General features: G+C 49.9%; 1 protein-coding gene across 1 annotated transcript in view; it reads right to left on the reverse strand.

Moving 5' to 3' along the window:
• Positions 1–9911, reverse strand: part of PLA2G4E (phospholipase A2 group IVE) — a 45875-nt gene extending 35964 nt beyond the window's left edge. Inside the window, exons 1-2 of the mRNA XM_059058034.2 lie at positions 9816–9911; positions 2902–2974 (exon numbers count right to left, since the gene is read on the reverse strand). Of these exons, the coding sequence (XP_058914017.1) occupies positions 2902–2974; positions 9816–9911 (169 nt within the window). The remainder of the gene's footprint in view (positions 1–2901; positions 2975–9815) is intronic.
• Positions 9912–20366: the final 10455 nt, after the last annotated feature.

Genomic DNA, 20366 nt, shown 5'->3' on the forward strand with positions numbered 1-20366 from the left:
AGCATTAATTTATTTCCCAGTCCTTTCGCAGGGAGCCGTTCCACCTCCTCCCCCACAAGGTTGGGAAGGAGAGTGCAGCCCAAGAGGAGATAATCCTGGGGAGGGAGGGATGATGAGATGACAATCTGGGGCGTGGCATCATTAGCTGACTGTAAGGCAGTGACCATTGAGCTGGCAATGAAGAGTGGTTAAGCAAGGATGACCCAATTCTGAGAATTTCAGGGACTTCAGGGAATTTCCTAAGCACAAATAGGTTCTAATCCTTGTTCTTCATGAAGTAACAGAGGGCTTGGTCATCAGAAATGACATGTCTCTTTTCCCAGAATGTGGGTGGCCAAGATGACTCAATGATCTCTACAGATGTCAATAACATTATCCTCCTAATACCTTAGAGACACCTGCCTCACACCCCCTGGGAGTGCTGGTTTGAGTTTATTTTCCCAAGAGGAATAAAAACTCTTGACAGTGGGGAGATTTCTGGGCCGATTTTCTCCCAGCCCTGCCCAGGGCTGGGTGGTGTGATCCTTGATGGGGCAGTCACCCCTGAATCTCATCCCTTTCAGTCTCCCGGAAATCTTAGAAACTCAGGCACCCATTACAGGACTGAACCAGAGAGGAGCTTGTTTTTGATCTAAGCTGGAAGGCACAATGTGGGGCGAGGGTAACCCAGGACCTGCAAGAGGTTAGGATAGACTCAACCCAGGTGAGGCAGCAACAGAGCCCAGCCTGTGACAACTGTGGATCCAGACACGTGACCTGGGCTGCTGACACCCCCAGACACCATGGCTGCTCCCAGACCCTGTTCTTTAGGGAAATGAGGAAAACATAAAAAGGGGTTTCCAAAGGGTCCAGGGTGTCCCCAAAGGGCAGCATGTGTGGGGAAGGGGGAGAAGAGGGTGGTGGAGCAGACCTCAGCCTGTTTCTCTGGTTCCTGCTCCCATCCCAACCCCACCTCTAGGGCTTGTAGGTGACGGGTGTAGCAGGGAGAAGACAAAAGGAAGGGCCCTGGACGGGGCGGGGGGGCGGGGTCCAAGCGCACAGGTGTAGGCACGCGGTGAGAGTGTGAGGCCCTCATGACGCACAGGGCTGGGACAGACACGCCTCCAGAGGAGCCGAGGCAGCCGAGGCAGCTGCGGGCATGTGAGAGCTGTGGCCGTCCCTGAGGGAAATGGGGTGAGGTGTCTGATGACCCACGCTGGCACGGCAGGAAAGGCAGAAGAGGAAGCCAGGCTCTGGGTCCAGAGGACACTTCCAGGCTCCTCAGGTCACTCACTGGTGGCCTGAGCGGTCCTGAGAAGCCCAAGAAGTCCGTGACCTCTGGCTGGCCTTGTGACAGAGCCAGGCCCAAACTGATGCTGGCTGCAATTGCTCCCCTGGCATGGGCTCTGGACACTCACCCTCCTAGGGGCCCAGTCTGAATGCTGCCTGATCCCTTTGTTCTCTCTGGGGCTCCAGGGCCCTCCTTCCTCCACGCCCACACTCATCCTTACATTGCAGTGTTGCAGCGACAGCTTCCCAGAAGGTCTGTCAGCCTCTCCCACCTGTGCTCTTGCACAATCTGCACAGAAGCCCTCGGGAAGTCATGCAATCCCTTCCTCAAAAGCTCAGGTGCCCATTAATTAGATTCCTGTCCACCCTCTGAATGACCTCCTCCTCCTGGCTTGTCTCCCCTCACCCCCCAGCGGTCCAGACCTGGCATCAAACACTGATTCTGCTTTTGGCAGTTAATCCGCAATGTGCGAAATGGGCCCCACAGCCAAGCCCTCAGGTTGTGCGGAGGATGAATAGTGTTTGGATGTCTGGCCCCAGGTGGCCCCCAGCAGGGACTCGGGGGGACGCAGCTCCTCTCCCTCAGACTGGGCTCCCCAGGCCTCTGGATGCCCACACCTCGTCCCCTCAAAGCAGCTTTCCTCAGCTACTCCCAGCTTTCAGTGTCCTCCTCCAGTTCAAAATTCTGTGGTGACAAGATGAGAATGCCATCCTCTATTACTACTCTATAATTGCTTTGGGCATAGACACCTCCCTGTGTGTCACAGCTCTCCCAGGCTAACTGAATCCTGGGGTGAGGGCAGTATAACAGAGCTTTGGGGAAACTGGAGCCCTTGGGCGATTCCTGTGTGGTCACCAGTGAGTGGGGACCCCCTCAGCCATGGGCCTTGACACAGAGCTTTCTCCTCCTTGAGGGCCAAGCTTCCTCACTGGATGGGGTGGGGGGAGATGAGGGCAGCATAGGGAGGGGCTTTTGTTCTGCCCACCCAGATGTCTTCATTTCTTCCTGAAGCCAAAGACTTCCGTGGGCCCCCGTGATCTGGGAATGCAGCATGAGGGGCAGGGATGAAAGGGACATTAAAGCTGCAAGAAGACACTGCACAAAGAGCCCTGGTGCGTCAAACCATATCCAAGGCCTGAACTGAGGAACTCGGCGCTGTGGGGCACCTGGCATGCACGGTAGAACCCGTTTGAGATCCAGGTCCTGAGAAGGGCACTGGGGCTGGCTGGCAGTCGGCTCCATGGTACTCAAGGGCCCTTCCTTCCCCGCCACCCCTAACAGCCCCTAAACTCATGCAGAGGCAAGGAGTGCCCGGTGTGGGAGAAGCTACTCCTGGAACGGATCCCAGGGAGGGGAGAGTGGGGAGGAGAGAGCCAAGTGAGCCATTGGAGGAGGCCGACTGCAGGGGCCGGTCGTGCCAAGGGAGCAGCTAGAGGGAGGGGCCTGGGAAAATGATACAAACCCCAAAGTCTGAAATACATCTTGAACACAGAGCACACACACACACACGCATGCATGCATGCACGCACGCACGTGCACACACAGCTACACCTGACCATTTCTCCCCCGGGGCCTGTCTCCATCCTGGCCCCAGACGCAGAGAAGGAGTGAAGAGGGAGGGGGATACTTACCCACGTCAGCCTGTCGGACGTTTTTCATCCGGATGACCCTCACTGTCAGCAGGTGGCATGGAGACAGCTCCTCCTGTGGATTGAGAGGACAGTGGACTCACTCTTCGGGCGATCGTGACAGGTGGCCTTGACGGAGAGAGCACCACTGCCCAGACTCAAGTCACCTCCCCACTGTCCATCCGTGTTTCTGGGCTCTGAAGGATGCTTCTGGTCCCCAGGGGGCCTGAGGCTGTGGACGTGAGGGGCTTTGTCCTCACCCCACTCTGAGCCAGCACACCTGGGAAGAGGGACAGCTTCATGCCTGTTCCGTCCCTGTCTTGCTTGTTTGGATCTTGGAATTGGAAGCCCTTTTCCTGAGCATTTTACTCAGGCTTAGATGAGTCTTTTTACTGTCCACTCCCAGCCCATGCCCATGGCAGACACCATCGGACTCCTCCAACCCACCCAACGACATTTATAGAGGCCTCTGAACTGGAACCCTTTCCTCTCCACATCATCCACTCCATGTTACTAGAATCACTTTCTACCTTTCCAAGAAGATGCAATTCTTCTCTATTTAAAATAATATTGGGGGACTTGCCTGGTGGAGCAGTGGTTAAAATCCGCCTGCCAATGCAGAGGACACGGGTTTGAGCCCTGGTCTGGGAAGATCCCATATGCCGCGGAGCAACTAAGCCCGTGCGCCACAACTACTGAGCCTGTGCTCTAGAGCCTGTTAGCCACAGCTGCTGAAGCCCGTGTGCTGCAACTACTGAAGCCCGGGCACCTAGAGCCCGTGCTCCGCAGCAAGAGAAGCCACCGCAATGAGAAGCCAGCTCACTGCAACGAAGAGCAGCCCCCACTCGCCGCAACTAGAAAAAGCCCGCACGCAGCAACAAAGACCCAACGCAGACAAATAAATAAATAAATAAAAATTTTAAAAAAATATAACGTTGGGATTTAGGGAAAAACATGAGAGTATGAAGGAAAAAAGTCCCCATAATGCCACCACTCCGAGAAGGTCACTATTTATAATTATTTTTATTTTCAACTCAAGACTGTCCACAGATAGTTCATCTGCCTTGGCTGTTATCAGAGATAATACTATTTGTAATAGCATCTACTGAACACCTACTGCAGTAGGGGCGGGGTGGGGCGGGACAGGCACTGACCCTTAGCACGAGACCCTGAGCTCAGGGGTTAGAGGTCCCGCTCAGTCAGCCTCATGGGGGCCCTGGGGCAGAGAGTGCAGTGGAGGCGGACAGCGGCCTTCTCCCCAGGGCCCTCCAGCCTCAGGCCAGCGGGTGAGCTGGGTGCCTGGGGGACAGGCTGAGGACTGGGACCCGCAGAGCTCCAGAGCCCTCGCCGTGGCCGCCTACTGGCTGGGCCCAGGCCTCGAAGCAGCAGCGAACCTCTCTCCAGTCCCCGCCTCCGCGACCTAATGGCGGCGGGGTCTCCATGGGTCACGGTCCGCGGGACCCACCCCTGTTTGGGTGGCCTGAGGAGCCCGAGGGCCAGCTGGTTCCTGGGTGCCTGGCTTCCTCAGTGATGAGAGCTGGGCAGGGTCTGGGGATCTGGCCCTGAGGGCGCCTCCAGCTGAGACCTGCCTCCTCAGCCGGGCCTGGGCACTGGCGGGAGGACCTAGACTGGAGGCTGGTCCAACGCTCCCAGGCAGGGAACCAGCCCACATAGGGACCCCCCTCCTCTTACCAGAGCCTGGACCTTGGAGGGCAAAAGTTGAGCCTTGGGACCTTGCCCTTCCTTGTCAGATGAGAGAATAACATTTGTTTTGGTGGAGATTTACAGGAACATCGTGACCTGACTGTGACCTGACCTCAAGAACAAAGGATCGGACACCAAGAAGTCTGCAACAACTAACCATGCCCCTCCTTCACCTTTCCTATAAAAGGGCTTTGCTGAAAGCTTTCAGGGAGTTTGGGAATTTTTAAGGCATGAGCCACCAGTCTCCTTGCATGGCCCTGCAATAAACCTTCCTCTGCTCCAAACTCCGACATTTCGGTATTGTTTGGCCTCACTGTGTATCGGGTACACGGACCTGCATTTGGTAACATTAGTATTTGCTAGACACTTCTCTTATAGTTTCTAATCCTCATAAAACCTTTATAATAGAGGTATTGCCATCTTTTTAAAAGTTAAGAAATAATTGACATGTAACATTGTATAAGGTTGAGGTATACAACATAATGATTTGATATATATATTTAGTATTGCCATGTGATTACCACAAGAAGTTTCGTTATCCATCATCACACATAGTTAAAATTTTTTTTTTCCGTGTCATGAGAACTGTTACTTTTTTCTTTTTTTTTTTTTTTTTTTTTTTTGGTGCTAGGCGGGCCTCTCACTGTTGTGGCCTCTCCCATTGCGGAGCACAGGCTCCGGATGCGCAGGCTTGGTGGCCATGGCTCACGGGCCCAGCTGCTCCGCGGCATGTGGGATCTTCCCAGACCCGGGCACGAACCCGTGTCCCCTGCATCGGCAGGCGGATTCTCAACCACTGCGCCACCAGGGAAGCCCCGAGAACTGTTACTTTGATGGCTGTCCTTCCAGCCTCTTCTGGGGCTTAATTCTGACCAGGAACAATAGGACGATGGCTGGGAAGACAGTTGCTTAGTCCCTGAGATAGATAGATAGATACGTCAGTTTTAGGGTTTCTTCCTCCTCTCTCCCCAACAGCTGCCTCAAAATCGGAACAAAAGCCACACACTGGCAGACACATACAGGCCTGAGGATTCCTTCTGTGAGATTAACTCTGAAATGTTGAATATATTCATGGTCAATAACTTGCTCTAATGGGATTGCCTTTTGAGCTTTGTAACTGGGCCAAAGGTCACAACACTACTTCTCTTCTGGTTCTGGAAATACGGCTCAGCCTTTGGCCAGCCTCTGGGCACGTGGGCTCATCATTCTCACTCCCCACCTGGGCAGAGCATGTGTCCTGGTTTGATCTGGTGAGGAGGCAGGAGTCAGCTTTCGTCCAGCAGAGCACTTCTGGTGCAACCTGTTCCCCCTGGCCCACTTTCTCAGAAGGCAGCTAGAGGGCTACAAGTGGGGAGCCGCCTGAGGCCTCAGCCCAGGCAGGGGTCACTCCTTATGTCTCTGAACCCAGGGTCACGAACCTCTTGGCCATCATAGGTCTTCTCCCGCCTCCAGGAGGGACTGCCCTTGGTCCTGCCCAGCTCCCTTGTGTCTTCGCTCGCAGAGAATGAGCATCCACAGCTTCCCGCAGGACCTCACTTGAGTTCTCCCTGCCTTCCAGGAAAAGCTCTCTGCTGTCATCTAACACGATACCTTCCGATGAGGCTGACCATTTCTTTCTACTCTACCTCAGCCCCATTAACAACACAGCTACCATCTGCTGAGTGTCTTCCAAATGCTAAGTGTTGTGTATATAATCTCTATGTTTTATCTTACTATTAGCTTTGCTTTACAGATAGAGAATCTGAGCCTAAGTCCTTTGACTTCGGGCACTCAGCTAGAATCACAGGAAACTGAGTTTGAATCCAGTTCTAATTCTTAAGCCCATGTTCGTAAGCACAATTATACTGTCACCTTACTTGAAAGCGACTGTCGGCAAACACGAAGACAGGTGCTGCTTGCCCTGATCTCCTTGGGCTTGGTCTTGTCCTCTGAAAATCTATTTTCCTGGCAGAGTCGTCTTTTCACCCTTCATTCCCCCAAAGCCCCCAAATAATCCCCACACTCTGGCAGTCCTTCTATTTACAGTGCTCTTCTGACACATTTCATCACCTCTCTCTCTCTCTCTCTCTCTCTTTTTTTTTTTTTTTTTGTGGTACGTGGGCCTCTCACTGTTGTGGCCTCTCCCATTGCGGAGCACAGGCTCCGGACGCGCAGGCTCAGCGGCCATGGATCACGGGCCCAGCCGCTCCACGGCATGTGGGATCTTCCCGGACCGGGGCACGAACCCGTGTCCCCTGCATCTGCAGGCGGATTCTCAACCACTGCGCCACCAGGGAAGCCCTTCCTCTCTCTCTTTTTTAAACAGCCAGAGCACATCAGAACTGTAAACGTACTTGGAGAAGTTCTCTCTTTCTAGCAGCCACAGATGGCTCCTTTGTGGTCAACCTGGAGTCTCAGATTACACCTTTAGCCCAGGAATTTGCAGAAGACACCCAACTGCAAAGCACTCTTACATCTGCCAGCAGGGAGCCAGAGCCTGGAGGGTTTGAGAGAGAGCCCAGAGGAGCCGTGCGGAGAGGAAGGCAGTGGGAACATGGGACTCAGGTCTTGGGCCCAGATGATTCCAGAAATGAGGTCTGTGAAAAATGACCTTCAGGGATTAACACGAGTGTACATATTTTGCTCCTGATATAATCAGCTCAATTGGAGTGGTGCTAGACATAAGCAAAACTTCATGGCCCCAGGGGTAATGAGTAGAAAGACGTAATACAGTAGAAAGATGTAATAGATCAAAGTACAGCGTCTGTGACTATGGGAACCCGAAACCAGTGAGCTTACGGAACCCAAGTGTATGGGGTAGCTTACGGGATCCAGGTAAGAACTTCAGGGACTTGGACAAGCTCATCCCTCCAATAGGATGCCCTGTCTGGGTATCAGGGTGAAAGTTTAACAACAGGCATGGCCAGGCTGCGGCCCTGGAGTTGGGATGGGTAGTAATCCTCCAGTTCATGGGGGTATTGGAGGGTCCTGGGATAAGGACCAGGCAGTACTCAGAGGGCTAGAACTGAAGGCAGGGATTATTTGGCAACCAGTGGAGAAGTGTATTTAGACACTTTAATAACCAGAACAGCTGTGCACGGAGAGTGGCTGGATGGCAGTTTGCTGGGAAGTCACTGCTCAGGCTGCAGACACACCTGGCTCCAGCCTCCTCCCTCGCCTCAGTCCCTGGGGCTGGACTTGCCAGGACTCCATTTCCCCCGAAAACTCCTCAGGACACGGGCATCTTGCCAGCTCATATGGAAAAGAGCTTGACTGTCAGCACTGGCTATTGTGCAATCCAATATTACCCCTTCCCAAACCCTCACTTTAAGAGATAGGACTTCGGTGGGGAAGCTGGGAATACATTCATTACCCTCCTCTAGTGTGCTGGGCTCTGCTCTACCTGGGGTTGCTGCATTTGTTCTCAACTACGGTCCCCCATCCCAACCAAACTCTGAGGAAGGTACTATTATCCTGCTTTGCAGAGAAGACCGAGGTTAGAGAGCTTGCATCTCACATGGGGTCACACAGCCCAGAAGGGGCGGGGCCAGGACTCAGCTGCAGATCCACCTGATTGCAGGGCAGAGCCCTTTCTGTCCACCTGGAGGCTGGCTCTCACCGTGAATTAACCAACTCAGTTAAAAGCTTGCTCCAGGTCATGCACTAGACTAGTTAATAGCAGAGGCAGGAGTAAAACCCTCAGCTCCCATTTTGGGGCTGTCCTCACACCCCAAGAAACTAGCTATCATCACCAATTAGAAGAATATTTAGTTGCAGATGGGCTCCCAGGGCCTGGCTCCTAGGTGCGGATGAGGGTTGGGAGGAGGGTCTAACAACACTGTTTCAGAAGTGGTCAGGGCCAGACATACCCTAACCACACCAGCACATGAGGTCTGGGTGCTGACGAGGGAGGACAACTCCCGAGGAACCTGTGGGAACTCCCCTCCGCCGGGCTTCTCAGGGCAGGCCTGGCTGGCGATGCCACCTCCTCCTCCCTAGAGAGGTGGGTGTATCCATCAGTTCCCTGCAACACCTGTGTCAGAGCACTGGTGATAGCCTGGTGATAGCTTCTAGGAGGCAAGGGCCCTCCCTAAAAGGAGAGCATTGGGATGGGAACTCTGTGGGATCCCAGAGCATTTCCCTGCTATTCTGAGCAGCACCCCAGACCAGGGGTCACCTGGGAGGAGCCACTATGGCTGTTTTCCTTTTTATCACCAAGGCTAGGTGAGAGGTCTGGGCAAGAAATCCCAGCTCTGAGTCATGGACCCTCCAGGACCTGAGAGGGATGGGCACAGCTCTCAATTTCTTCATTCCCGCTTCAAGGTAGGCTCTGTCTCTCTGTGCAGATTTCTCCTTGCCCAAGCTCCTGGAGACTCAACGAGACAGGAGAGGCAGGAGCATGTGTGCACCAGAGGCTATCTCAGCCCCCTGAGGGCTGTGGAGAAACACAGCCCAGAAGGCGACGTCTATCCTGGCCCAGGCAGCGGGACACCAGGCACCATGTGGCTTCCCTCCTGGGCTCCTTGGAGACTGAGCAGGGCCTCTACCTCCCACCCCAAAGGGACAAGACACTTTCAGGGCATCACTCACCTCATTCCATGATCTAGTGCGGGCTGGGGGAAGGTAAGGAGGAAGATGTTGCTGCTGACAGCCCTTGCCATGGCATGCCTACAGCAAACTGGAAGACAGAGACGATGGGAAAGCCAAGGCAGAGCTGGTCTAGAGCCCTGGAAACCTGACCCATGAACCTGGGGTGTCTCTGCAAGGCCGTGAGGGGCTTCATGGATCCAGGATTGTGGACCACAGACTCAGGAGGGGTGCCTCATGGCCAGTGGAGACAGGTTGGCAATGGCACCGATCCTCACCGGACACCACACCACACCACACACTCTCACAACAGGCAGTTCAAGACGTCCACATGGTAAATGCCTGCTCACTGTTAGGATAGGCCAAATGTGATCCACCCCCAGCAGTGCTGAGCACTGTCCTGGGTGCTGCTGGGCCCAGGACGTCCCTGAGCCAGTCCATAGAGTCTCGTCAAGCCTGTGGGTACCCGCAGCTGGGCCATCCACCCAGGAGCCCAGCCCCAACTGGGCCAGACTGTGTCCCCTGGTGCCAGGCAGGGGCTGCCCTAGCCGAGGTGCTCCATGTCTCTGGAGTCTGCAGTGCCCCCAGCCCTACCTGAACCCATCTCCTGCTCTCAGCTCTGGACCCACCCAGCCCTGCCCCCTCACCTCCAAGGTGCAGGTGGTGGAGGGTCTGCCATCTTCCTCTTGGCTTGGGTGTGACGGGTTGTGGGAGACTGAGACAAGCATCTGCTTCTGCAGCATATTGTGAGGCTCTGCCGTTGGGCAGTGAGATGGGGAACTTATACTCTGACTCAGAGCTCCACCCTCTGGAAGACTCTTGGCAGTGTCTCGGATTGCCCGGGGAGGGGTTTAATTAGGCGGGTAGACAGATGGGGTTCCTGGGCACAGGCCTCTTAGTATCAAGGGACCTTCAGGTCTTCAGATCCTGGAAATGCAGGGACCAGCAGGGTCAGTGGTCTGCTGCCCCCAGAAGAATGACCAGGCTGTCCATTGCCCCAGAGAATGGCAGGAAGAGGCTGCTGGACCCTCATGACTTCAGGATTAGCCCAGCCATGATTTGGAAAAGCTGTCTCTACAGCTTGTTAATGTCATGGCTCAGAGGTGCCCCTCTGGGGGATATGCCCTCCCTCCTAACTCTACTTAGCCCCATGGCTCAGTGCCCCAGGAGCTGTAGGCAGGGACCTCAGGAGAGGCAGGGACCATGACCAGGACTCAAAGTTAGAGGATAAAGAAGGAAAGTAATCGCCTGAATCCCCGGTGAGGAGAGAGTCAAGGGCTAGTGCTCCCTGCCCTCCCAGGCAGGTGGAGAAAGGGTGAGCCCAGCCCCTGCCTGGGCTCAGAGATGCTCTCGCCCCATGCAGCTGATCCCTATCTCTGTCCTGGTGGCTGGCTCACTCCAGGGGTCTGGTGAGGCAGCTTTGCTTGCTCAACTGTGCAGCTGGGAGCTTTGGGAATTTCCTGCCTGAGCTATTGCCCAGGGGCCCACAACCGGCTTTTCTGGCCCATGGATTAAAGTGATTTTATGAAACTAAGGGTGAGATCCGAATGCAGGGCTGATTGGGCTTGAATGCAGGGATGGAACCTGGTCAGTGGTATCTGTGGGGCCTCTCTGTATGCCAGGTGGAGGACATCCCCACCCTGCTCCTATCTGCTTGCCAGGCTCTCCAGAGGAGGGATGGGGCCTTAGCTTGGACCCCTCCCAGCTTGCACCCTTCCCTGCCGCTGCCATAGCGCACTGCCAGGGACACAAACAGCATCCACACCCCTCGGGGGACTCTACCAAATTCAATTTAGTTCACAGTGCTTAGTGAGCACCTACTGCATACATGCTAAGAGAGGAAATTCCAGGCTTGAAGCTGCTGACAGTCCAGCTGGGGAGCCAAATGCTTCCAACCCCTCAGAAGCTCAGAGGTCTGAGTCTCCCGTGGTAATGGGGGTGTCCTAGAAGGAGCAATATAAACCCTTTACATTTGTAAAAATCTGTGGTTTGCAGACCTAATAACTGGCTACGGAGCACGGAAACGGGGAAATGAGTGTCAGCCGGGAAGGGAAAGAGTGGGCATGAGAAGGCTTCATGGAAGAGGCAGCATCTGAATTGGGTCTTGGAGGATAGACAGGATTGCAGTAGCTAACGATAGGTGAGAAGGGCATCATGGGAGGAAGGAACGGTAGGAGCAGGAATAAAGAGGCCAGAAAGCAGGCTATGCTCAGGTATGTAAGTGGGCCGGTATCAGAGTAGCGAGTTGTGTGGGAGGAGGTACGGGGGGGTGGAGAGTGGGGCACAGAGGGTGGTGGAAGTTGGGCAGAGAGAAGGGAGGTTCTGTGAAGGAACAAATCTGGAAAGATATACTAGGGCCCCATAGTTGTGACCTTTAAAAGGCATGCTTTAGGGACTTCTCTGGTGGTCCAGTGGTTAAGACGCTGTGCTCCCAGTGCAGGGGGCCCGGGTTCGATCCCTGGTCCAGGAACTAGATCTCGCATGCCATAACTAAATAACCTGCACATGGCAAGGAAGATTCCGTGTGCTGCAACTAAAACCTGGACCAGCCAGATAAATAAATAAATATTTTTAAAAATTAAAGAAAAATAAAAGGTGTGCTTTAAATTTGGACTTTTTCTCTAGGCAATGGGCAACCATCAATGGTTTTTGAGCAGGACAGTGACATGATCAGAGCTGAAATTTCAGAAGGCAATGCTGACTGATGTTGTAGACAACCCAGCCCACATCACTACAATGTCCTGAATGTGATGTGGTGAGGGCTATGGTGAGGGAAGGGGGACCCTCCCCCCAATGGAGGTGTCCGCCTGGTACCCATTCCCTCCACTCCCCCACACTTCACCATCAAATGGGCCCAGGGCAAGCCCCAAACTCCAAAGCATTCCTCAAAGACTAGAACTTGATCCTCCTCTCACTGAAGGAGCCTAGCCACAAATACCCACCCTACCCTGCTCCATCCATCCTCGGCAGCCTATGAAAAATCTGGGTCTCCAATCCTTGTATTTCCTCACTGTGCCTAAACTCCTCAAGAGCAGGGCCTCACTTTAGTTGAATGAAATCAAATTGAATAGGAAGCTAACAGGAGGTGGGGTGGAAGTTTCTTCCTCTACACCCTCTACACAGCCTCTGACCCAGGTGGGAGCTGGTGCAACAGCAAACAGAGTGGACTCAGCTGCCAACATTTACTGTCTGGCTCTGAGCTGACAAGGTGCAGTCAGGAAGGAAACAACAAAGAATTTGTGATCTAGTGAGGGGAGCAGAGAGGGCTGAGTTAAGTGGTAAATTGTCCAGTGTGGACTCTAAGTAGGGCAGGAGGGGACAGAGGCCTTGGTGGGAGCAATGGGAGTGGGCTGGGAAGGTGAAGAGTGCCAGGCATAAGGCAACGTCCAACTATGGGGTGAGGGGAGCTTAACCCCCTCCTCTAATCCAGTGTGTCTCTGAATGAACACACAGTTAAAGCTACAACTGTGTTCTTGGTACACAACTGATGCTCCAAATCAATGCCCCTGCCCCCAGAGCTCCTTCATGTGGAAATTCTGAAGCCATCTCCACACAAAGTGGAGGGGACTTGGTTTCTTTCTACCCACTGCCCTTTCCTCCCTAATGAGCAGAAAGCCTGAGATCTCCCCAGAGCCCCCCAACCTGCTCTTCTGAGCCTCCACCTCTGGCTGTGTCCGGGGGTCTTGTTAACTGGCTCGCATTGATCAGGGTGACCAGGAGCTGCCTTCGCCAGCAGCCTCTTGGCCTCAGGTAACCCAGCATTGGAAAGTACATTCCTCCCAGTGGCTCAGCTGACATCACTCCCAGGACAACCAGCAAGGATGAATTCTTCACCTTTCCTCTTTCAAGGTGCCTCGGGTGCCTGCCCCTTCCGTCCCACCCCATCAGCAGCATCTGATTCTCAGCCTCTTGCCTCTCACGGAATTCTTGCCCCACACACCTGGCTGGCCAGTGAGCTTCATAACCACGCCCTCAACCTGTCATTCTCCTGCTCAACACATCTAATGCTTTTCCATTCTTGCCAACAAATTCTGGATTCCAATACCTTCCAAGCAGAGCCCAGAAACAGCCCTATGTACACATGAAATTTCATTATACAATGAAGGAAGTATTTCAAATCATTGATGAATGGATGGACTATTCATTACTGGAAAAAGTATTATAGCTTACCATTTGGAATAATATAAAGTTAGTTATAAAGTTAAAATGAACTTCATAACCACACAAAAATAAATTCCAGACAGATTAAATATCTAAACGTTAAAATAACACTATAGAAGGTTTAAAATAAAATATTAGAGAATGATGAGGATGAGGAGGATTTTCCTAAACAAAGTATAAAACCTAGAAACCAATAGGGAAATGTTGCCAGATTTTTTATTAATTAAAAAAAAAAATATTTATTTTTGGCTACGTTGGTTCTTTGTTGCTGCACACAGGCTTTCTCTAGTTGTGGCAAGCAGGAGTCACTCCTTGCTGTGGTGCGCAGATCTCTCACCATGGCAGCCTCTCTTGTTGTGGAGCATGGGCTCTAGGCACATAGGCCTCAGTAGCTGTGGCTCATGGGCTCAGCAGTTATGACACATGGGCCTAGCTGCTCCTCAGCATGGGGGATCTTCCTGGACCAAGGATCGAACACGTGTCCCGTGCATTGGCAGGCAGATTCTTAACCACTGCGCAACCAAGGAAGTCCCTGTTGTCAGATTTAAATACATAGAAAGGAACTTTCCTGGTGGTGCAGTGGTTAAGAGTCCACATGCCAATGTAGGGGACACACTTCAATCCCTGGTCTGGGAAGATCCCACGTGCCATGGAGCAACTAGGCCTGTGCACCACAACTACTGAGCCTGCACTTTAGAGCCCTCAAGTCACAACTACTAAAGCCCATGCACTGCAACTACTGAGCCCGCTGCAGCTACTGAAGCCCACACACTTAGATCTTGTGCTCCGCAACGAGAAGCCACTGCAACGAGAAGCCCGTGCACTGCAATGAAGAGTAGCCCTCGCTCGCTGCAATCAGAGAAAGCCCACACAGCAACGAAGACCCAAAACAACCAAGGACAAAACAAAACAAACAAACAAACAAAACATAGAAATGTAAAACTGGGGTAAAGCAAAAGATGCCATAAGCACCATTCTACCTCTAAAATGTATCCCAAATTCCTTCCTCTTAATAAATATCTGTGGGTAACAAACCACTCTTTAAAAATAACAGTAAAGAGAAGAGTTTTACCCTGCCTGATACTAAAATAAACTACAAAGTCACACTAACACAAGCAGCAGGGTGTTGATGGAAGAATAGGACCAATGGAACAAAGTAGAGGGGGAAGAGATAGACCCTGATATTTAAGGGAACTTAACATATGAGAAAATTGGCACCACAAATCAATAGAAAAAGAACAGATTGTTTACGAGGTGACATGGTCATGAGTGGCTCAGTGTATAATGTAAAATAAAACAGCATCGAAGATGGCGGAAGAGTAAGACGCGGAGATCTCCTTCCTCCTCACAGAGACATCAGAAATACATCTACATGTAGAACAACTCCTATAGAACACCCACCGAACACTGGCAGAAGACCTCAGACCTCCCAAAAGGCAAGAAACTCCCCACGTACCTGGGTAGGGCAAAAGAAAACAGAATAAACAGAGACAAAGAATAGGGACGGGACCTGCACCAGTGGGAGGGAGCCGTGAAGGAGGAAAGGTTCCCACACACTAGAAGCCCCTTCATGGGCGGAGACTGTGGGTGGCGGAGCGGGCAGCTCCGGAGCCGCGGAGGACAGCTCGGCGACAGGGTGCAGAGGGCAAAGCGGAGAGATTCCGCAGAGGATCGGTGCCGACCAGCACTCACCGGCCCGATAGGCTTGTCTGCTCACCGGCGGGGGCGGGCGGGGCCTGGGAGCTGAGGCTTGGGCTTCAGTCGGATCCCAGGGAAAGGTCTGGAGTTGGCAGAGTGAAAACAGCCTGAAGGGGTTAGTGCACCACGGCTAGGGAGGGAGTCCGGTTGAAGTCTGGAGCTGCTGAAGAGACAAGAGACTTTCTTGCCTCTTTGCTTCCTCGGAAGCGAGGAGAGGGGATTAAGAGCACCGCGTAAAGGAGCTCCAGAAACGGGCGCGAGCCGCGGCGGTCGGCACGGACAGTAGAGACGGGTGTGGGACGCTAGGGTTGCTGCTGCCGCCACCAAGAGGCCTGTGTGCAAGCACAGGTCACTCTCCACACCGCCCCTGCAGCCTGCCACTGCCGGGGTCCCGGGATCCAGGGACAGCTTCCCTGGGAGAACGCGCGGCGCGCCTTGGGCCGGTGCAGCGTCACGTCGGCCTCTGCCGCCGTGGGCTCGCCCTGCATCCGTGCCCCTCCCTCCCCCCGGCCTGTGCCAGAGCCCCCGAATCAGCTGCTCCTTTAACCCCGTCCTATCTGAGCGAAGGGCAGATGCCCTCGGATGACCTACACGCAGAGGCAGGGCCAAGTCCAAAGCTGAACCCCAGGAGCTGTGCGAACAAAGAGGAGAGGGGGAGGTCTCTCCCAGCAGCCTCAGAACCAGCGGATTAAAGCTCCACAGTCAACTTGAAGCGCCCTGCATCTGTGGAAAACCTGCATAGACAGCAAAATATCCCAAGTTGAGGAGGTGGACTTTGGGAGCAAGATATACTATTATTTTCCCCTTTTTTCTTTTTGTGAGTATGTATGTGTGTGCTGCTGTGTGAGATTTTGTCTGTATAGCTTTGCTTTCACCATTTGTCCTAGGGTTAGACGGACCCATTTTTCTGTTTTTTTTTTTAATAGAAATTTTTCTTCTTAATAATTATTTTTATTTTAATAACTATACTTTATCCTACTTTATTTTGTCTTCTCCCTTTCTTTCTTCCTTTCTTCCCTCCTTCCCTTTCTTCCTTCCTTCCTCCCTTCTTTCCTCCCTTCCTTCCTCCCTTTCTTCCTCTCCTCCTTCCTTCCTTGCTTTCTTCCTTCCTTCATTTCTTCCTTCCTTTCTTCCTTCCATCCTCCCTTCCTTTCTCCCTTCCTCCCTTCCTTTCTTCTTTCCTTCCTTCCCTCTGTCCCTCCTTCCTTCCTTCTTTCCTTTTATTTCCTTTCTATTTTTTCTCTCTTTTACTTTGAGCCATGTGGATTAAAGGCTCTTGGCGCTCCAGCCAGGCATCAGAGCTGTGTCTCTGAGGTGGGAGCACCAACCTCACGACACTGGTCCACAAAAGACCTCCCAGCTCCACGCAATATCAAACGGCGAAAATCTCCCAGAGACCTCCATCTCAACACCAAGACCCAGCTTCACTCAAGGACCAGCAACGAACAGTGCTGGACACCCTATCCCCAACAAAGAGCAAGACAGGTCTACAGCCCCATCCATTAGCAGAGAGGCTGCCTAAAATCATAATAAGGCTACCAACATCCCCAAACACACCACCAGATGTGGACCTGCCCAACAGAAAGACAAGATCCAGCCTCATCCACCAGAACAGAGGCACTAGTCCCCCCAACCAGGAAACCTACTCAACCCAGTGAACCAACCTTAGCCACTGGGGACAGCCACCAAAAACAACGGGAACTACGAACCTGCAGCCTGCAAAAAGGAGACCCCAAACACAGTAAGATAAGCAAAATGAGAAGACAGAAAAACACACAGCAGATGAAGGAGCAAAATAAAAACACACCAGTCCTAACAAATGAAGAGGAAATAGGCAGTCTACCTGAAAAAGAATTCAGAATAATGATAGTAAAGATGATTAAAAATCTTGGAAATAGAATAGACAAATTGCAAGAAACAGTTAACAAGGACCTAGAAGAAATAAAGAGGAAGCAAGCAACGATAAGCAACACAATAAATGAAATGAAAAATACTCTAGATGGGATCAATAGCAGAATAACTGAGGCAGAAGGACGGATAAGTGACCTGGAAGATAAAATAGTGGAAATAACTACTGCAGAGCAGAAGAAAGAAAAAAGAATGAAAAGAACTGAGGACAGTCTCAGAGACCTCTGGGACAACATTAAGCACACCAACATTCGAATTATAGGGGTCCCAGAAGAAGAAGAGAAAAAGAAAGGGACTGAGAAAATATTTGAAGAGATTATAGTTGAAAACTTCCCTAATATAGGAAAGGAAATAGTCAATCAAGTCCAGGAAGCACAGAGAGTCCCATACAGGATAAACCCAAGGATAAACACACCAAGACACATAATAATCAAACTGTCAAAAATTAAATACAAAGAAAACATATTAAAAGCAGCAAGGGAAAAACAACAAATAACACACAAGGGAATCCCCATAAGGTTAACAGCTGATGTCTCAGCAGAAACTCTACAAGCCAGAAGGGAGTGGCAGGACATATTTAAAGTGATGAAGGAAAAAAACCTACAACCAAGATTACTCTACCCAGCAAGGATCTCATTCAGATTTGATGGAGAAATTAAAACCTTTACAGACAAGCAAAAGCTGAGAGAGTTCAGCACCACCAAACCAGCTCTACAACAAATGCTAAAGGAACTTCTCTAGGCAAGAAACACAAGAGAAGGAAAAGACCTACAAGAACAACCCAAAACAATTAAGTAAACGGTAATAGGAACATACATATCGATAATTACCTTAAATGTAAATGGATTAAATGCTCCCACCAAAAGACACAGACTGGCTGAATGGATACAAAAACAAGACCCATATATATGCTGTCTACAAGAGACCCACTTCAGACCTAGGGACACATACAGACTGAAAGTAAGGGGATGGAAAAAGATATTCCATGCAAATGGAAATCAGAAGAAAGCTGGAGTAGCAATTCTCATATCAGACAAAATAGACTTTAAAATAAAAACTATTACAAAAGACAAAGAAGGACACTACATAATGATCAAGGGATCGATCCATGAAGAAGATATAACAATTGTAAATATTTATGCACCCAACATAGGAGCACCTCAATACATAAGGCAAATACTAACAGACTTAAAGGGGGAAATCGACAGTAACACAATCATAGTAGGGGACTTTAACACCCCACTTTCACCAATGGACAGATCATCCCAAACAAAAATAAATAAGGAAACACAAGCTTTAAATGATACATTACACAAGATGGACTTAATTGATATTTATAGGACATTCCATCCAAAAACAACAGAATACGCATTTTTCTCAAGTGCTCATGGAACATTCTCCAGGATAGATCATATCTTGGGTCACAAATCTAGCCTCGGCAAATTTAAGAAAACTGAAATCGTATCAAGTATCTTTTCCGACCACAACGCTATGAGACTAGATATCAATTACAGGAAAAGATCTGTAAAAAATACAAACACATGGAGGCTAAACAATACACTACTTAATAACGAAGTGATCACTGAAGAAATCAAAGAGGAAATCAAAAACTACTTAGAAACAAATGACAATGGAGACACGACGACCCAAACCTATGGGATACAGCAAAAGCAGTTCTAAGAGGGAAGTTTATAGCAATACAATCATACCTTAAGAAACAGGAAACATCTCGAATAAACAACCTAACTTTGCACTTAAAGCAATTAGAGAAAGAAGAACAAAAAAACCCCAAATTTAGCAGAAGGAAAGAAATCATAAAGATCAGATCAGAAATAAATGAAAAAGAAATGAAGGAAACAATAGCAAAGATCAATAAAAGTAAAAGCTGGTTCTTTGAGAAGATAAATAAAATTGATAAACCATTAGCCAGACTCATCAAGAATAAAAGGGAGAAGACGCAAATCAATAGAATTAGAAATGAAAAAGGAGAAGTAACAACTGACACTGCAGAAATACAAAAGTTTATTAGAGATTACTACAAGCAACTGTATGGCAATAAAATGGACAACCTGGAAGAAATGGACAAATTCTTAGAAATGCACAAGCTGCCGAGACTGAACCAGGAAGAAATAGAAAATATGAACAGACCAATCACAAGCACTGAAATTGAAACTGTGATTGAAAATCTTCCAACAAACAAAAGCCCAGGACCAGATGGCTTCACAGGCGAATTCTATCAAACATTTAGAGAAGAGCTCACACCTATCCTTCTCAAACTCTTCCAAAAGAGAGCAGAGGGAGGAACACTCCCAAACTCATTCTATGAGGCCACCATCACCCTGATACCAAAACCAGACAAAGACGTCACAAAGAAAGAAAACTACAGGCCAATATTACTGATGAACCTAGATGCAAAAATCCTCAACAAAATATTAGCAAACAGAATCCAACAGCACATTAAAAGGATCATACACCATGATCAAGTGGGGTTTATTCCAGGAATGCAAGGATTCTTCAATATACGCAAATCAATCAACGTGATACACCATATCAACAAACAAGGAGAAAAACCATATGATCATCTCAATAGATGCAGAAAAAGCTTTTGACAAAATTCAACACCCATTTATGATAAAAACCCTGCAGAAAGTAGGCATACAGGGAACTTTCCTCAACATAATAAAGGCCATATATGACAAACCCACAGCCAGCATCATTCTCAATGGTGAAAAACTGAAACCATTTCCACTAAGATCAGGAACAAGACAAGGTTGCCCACTCTCACCACTCTTATTCAACATAGTTTTGGAAGTTCTAGCCACAGCAATCAGAGAAAATAAAGAAATAAAAGGAATCCAAATAGGAAAAGAAGAAGTAAAGCTGTCACTGTTTGCAGATGACATGATACTATACATAGAGAATCCTAAGGATGCTACCAGAAAACTACTAGAGCTAATCAATGAATTTGGTAAAGTTGCAGGATACAAAATTAATGCACAGAAATCTCTGGCATTCTTATACACTAATGATGAAAAATCTGAGAGTGAAATTAAGAAATCACTCCCATTTACCACTGCAACAAAAAGAATAAAATATCTAGGAATAAACCTACCTAAGGAGACAAAAGACTTGTATGCAGAAAACTATAAGACACTGATGAAAGAGATTAAAGATGATACAAATAGGTGGAGAAATATACCATGTTCTTGGATTGGAAGAATCAACGTTGTGAAAATGACTCTACTACCCAAAGCAATCTACAGATTCAATGCAATCCCTATCAAATTACCACTGGCATTTTTTAAAGAACTAGAACAAAAAATTTCAACATTTGCATGGAAACACAAAAGACCCCGAATAGCCAAAGCAATATTGAGAACGAAAAACGGAGCTGGAGGAATCAGGCTCTCTGACTTCAAACTATACTACAA

This window comes from Kogia breviceps, chromosome 3, assembly GCF_026419965.1.
Source record: "Kogia breviceps isolate mKogBre1 chromosome 3, mKogBre1 haplotype 1, whole genome shotgun sequence".
Classification (NCBI taxonomy): domain Eukaryota; kingdom Metazoa; phylum Chordata; class Mammalia; order Artiodactyla; family Physeteridae; genus Kogia; species Kogia breviceps.